At 37.0% G+C, this 3,912-nt stretch overlaps 1 protein-coding gene across 6 annotated transcripts in view; it reads left to right on the top strand.

The window, feature by feature from the left end:
• The window catches only part of IFT140 (intraflagellar transport 140), an 83,392-nt gene that overhangs the window by 36,033 nt on the left and 43,447 nt on the right, over window positions 1–3,912 (top strand). For all 6 annotated transcript variants that reach the window (XM_053958111.1, XM_053958110.1, XM_053958112.1 and 3 more), the window contains 2 exons: window positions 1,033–1,164; window positions 3,422–3,618. In XM_053958111.1, the coding sequence (XP_053814086.1) occupies window positions 1,033–1,164; window positions 3,422–3,618 (329 nt within the window). The remainder of the gene's footprint in view (window positions 1–1,032; window positions 1,165–3,421; window positions 3,619–3,912) is intronic.

The raw sequence follows: 3,912 nt of genomic DNA on the forward strand, positions 1-3,912 counted from the left end.
TCAAAGATTTTTTCATCATACAAACAGTTCTTCCCTTCTTCCCCTGCTATTGTGCTTGTAGTGCTCCTTACCACTTTGTCTGTATAGAACTGCCTATCTTGCATAAACATTGCATTAATTTGAAGCATCCATTTTAATCTCAAGTTTTTTTATTTTTTAATCTCAAGTTTTTTGATTTGTGTCTTATTTTAACTAATCTCATAAAATTAGATATAGAAAGCTCTTTGTGTCTTTTGTTGGTTAAAATGACCTAAGAAGAACCATGAGAAGATCAAAGTAAAAAGGAGAAATGGGATAGGGATGTCTCAAAAGACCTGGCTAGGGTCTTCTAGCAAAGAGAACAATTCAACCTAATATTACTCAAGTAAAAAACTTTAAAATGCTTGGCTTCTAAGTAAAGTTGAAAAAATATATAAAAGGAATGCAACTTTTTGCCCCTTATTCAACAGAACATTTTACTGTCTGCTTATGCCTTAGTAAATGAGAAGTCTGATTAACTTCTGCTGGAAATAAATATTATTTTAACTTGAGTCAGGTCAATATTTAAACCGTTAGAGGAACTATTTTTGCATGGATGATATATTTCCTGGGAACTCAAAGCAGTCAGTGAGCTGATGAACTTACAATGGGAATAATATAATGTTTTTTAAAAAACATCATTTTTTAGGCCCCTTCCAACCCAAACCATTCTGTTATTCTGTTTCTTTGCCCTGAGCCAGATCTCTCAGAGAGATGCCTGAAGCAGCCATCTGTGCCAGGGGTTTCTCTCTTTATGGTGTGTGAAGCTGGATGTGGAGGCAGAGGTGGAGGTCCCTGTGCAGGAGGACCAGTCTGGAATGCAGAGTGAGGTGCTGGCTGCTTGCTGCAGGGAGGAAGCGTGCGACTCTGCCTTCCCAGCAGCTGTGTGTCTGAATGTATAGGTCATACTGTTTTCAAGAGAAGCTTCTGCCAAATGAATATGGAAAATAAAAACAAAAAGAAAGAAGGATATTGCAGCATAAAAATAAAACAGTGCTTCACTTCCTTTTCCAGATGGATGTTTGGATTATATCATTCTTCAGCACTGAAGAGCATGGCCTTTTGCTGCAGGACAGCTTTCCATTGCCTTCATCCTACCAGGTTCTTCTCGGCATAGAGGTGCCACATTATTACTTTGCAAAAAAGGTGAGGTAATCTCTAAGAATTCCTTCCCTTTCCAGAAATTCAGACTTTCCACTGTACAGGAATCAAATTTAACCAAATTGAGTCTAGGGTTAGTAGAGCAACTCCAATGGCAAGGGGTGCATCACATATAGAAATGGCATAAAGATAATTCTGATGCAGATGAACTTGACAGAACTGTGGAATTTGTAATGAGATGGCTTTTTATGGGTATTGTAAACTGAATGTGATGTACAAGTGTAGGAGAAACAGGAATTACCAGGTAATACAATTGAAAAAGGGATGTGGAAAAAACTCTGCTTTATCTAGTCACTGTGGCTATTGCAGGTACAAGAAGGATGTGTGTGAAATTTATGTAGGCTGTAAGACAGGACTTTTCTACTGGCTTTGGCAGAAGCATCCCGCTTCCTTGCAGGAATACCTAAGTGAGCAAGAATAGTCACTGTGCACCATCAACAAGTGCCTGTGTGCTGCAAATGCCAAGAATGCAGGCTCTAACTTTTAAAACTTGATTTCAATCCAAAATTGATTGCATCTCAGGTAAATAATACCCTACATAATTCCATGCATACTGGGCGAGCTGCAGCCTTTCACCTACAAATTGATTTCTGGTGAAGTTCTGACCTGAGTTTCCTGGTGCTTCTTAGAATGATGATTTGCTCTGTTCCTGTCTTGTAGGGGGAGTGTAACAGCCCATGTACTATACTAATGTATTTAGTTTTGTAAAATCTACAGGAAATTAATATTAAGGAGACTTCTAGTCTTCATGTGGTTTGGGAGCACCATTATACAGGGAGTATGTATCTACTTATGCTCAGATTCAGAGCAGCACTTTGCAATTAATTTCCTTCAAAGCACTGCCTGTTGTCAGTCTTCCTGTGCAGACTGAGCTTTTAGTGTTGTACTGTGTTTTAGTTTTCTTTTTCCCTTGAATTGAAAGGTCAAAGGTGATAGGCTGCATTTCCCAATCTCTTTCAAATGTTTCTCCAGCATGTCTCATGCTATTTTACTTTGATATTATGTTTCTCTTTTTTTTTTTTTTTTTTTTTTTTTTTTTTTTTTTTTTTTTGACTTTGACTTTGTGTGGATTGTTGCTGCCATTAGTTGTGTTTTCGGAGGGGATGTGTCTATAAACCTGTAAGTATCTGCATTGCTTTGGTGCTCTTCCTTCATCCTCTGCTCCTCTCTGTTGTTTCCATTTTCTTAGTAGGTGGCTGTCTCTTTATGACAAAGTCACTTTTTACATCACTTGTATTAATTTGGGAAACCTAATTTAGTAAAAGAGCAGAGTCTGCTTTAAATACAGCAAATCAAGTTGATATAACAAGCCTTGTTGACCAACTTTCATTCCAGGGTTTCTCTTTATTCACCATGGTGTCTTTACTGTCCTAGTTCCAGAAATCCCTCAAGTTCTAGTCAAACAGATTTGCACTTTTGATTTCTCTCTTTTACTTTACCCAGGACTTCCATTGTATTATAATATAATACAATTTTTATTGGCTTCTATATACCTTAAAATTTAGTTATCTTATGTAACTATGTGATTAGAGTAGAGTGTACATGGACTTTGGCATCCTTCATGTCTCAGATGATCTTCCTCTGTACCTGGCTTGGTAAAGTGGCCTTGTTATGCACCAGGCAGATTATTTGACATTGAGGATTGAGATGTTATTGGTTTTGTGCATAATGATTGAATTGCTTTGAGTTGCCTTTCAGTGGGGTGGGTAAAGTACCCCTGAAGTTCTAGAACTGCCAGTTGTAAGGGGAAGGATTTGAACCTGAGCTTCAGTATTCATAAGATTTACATGAAGGCAAAGATAAAAGAATTTGATCTGTATAGTTAACTTTCAGGACAGCAGTCTAATATTTGAGAAGAGACTAAACTTGGAGAGATGCATATCTGAAATCTTCAGAAATCTGGGAACTTAACAGTTGCTATTATAATAGTTGTATAATTAATATATATATTTATATAAAATAATAATAACTGTAATAAAAGGAGGTTACTTTTCTGTACCAGTCTCCAGTGATCACTAACATGCTATGATTGTTCAGTGCAATATGCTAATCTCTTCTATGACATTCCATATGTTGTGGCGTTTTCTAGAAAGCTCTGAAACTTCACAGCTATTGACGCTATTGATTATGGTCCTGCAGATATAAAATCTTGGACTGTGGTGGGAATAATGTAATTAATTCCATGTACAAAGGAGTAAGTGTCAACCTGTTTGATACCTATATGACAACCTTCTCCTTTTAGCTGGGAGAAGCTGAGAAGGGAGCATCAGAGTCTGGCTCAGGAACAGTCTCTCAGATGGCTGCAAGAAGACCCATGAAAGATTTCATTGGATTGGGAGACTGTGATAAGACCACCCAGGATGCCATGCTGAACTTCAGTTACTATCTAACTGCTGGAGACATGGATGAGGCCTTCAAATCCATCAAGCTGATAAAAAGGTATCATAACTATTAGCATCTATTTCTTCATGGGTGCAGTTTATTTTTGTTAAAAGTTTGTATGAAGAGTAAATCCTCCTAAATTCTCCTTACATTTCTTTCTCTGATTTCATTCTCCTTTTCATTTTTAACGAGATGAAACATCTTTATCTCACAAACATTTTAATGCATTCTCTGCTCATTCTTTGTCTATAATACATTGTGGATTCTTTTTTGCTAAAAGAGAAAGAATTACTGATAACCTGCAACCTTATGCTGTGTCTGAATGGCAAAAATGTCATCACTAGAAGAAAA

This window comes from Vidua chalybeata, chromosome 16 (genome assembly GCF_026979565.1).
Source record: "Vidua chalybeata isolate OUT-0048 chromosome 16, bVidCha1 merged haplotype, whole genome shotgun sequence".
Lineage (NCBI taxonomy): Eukaryota > Metazoa > Chordata > Aves > Passeriformes > Viduidae > Vidua > Vidua chalybeata.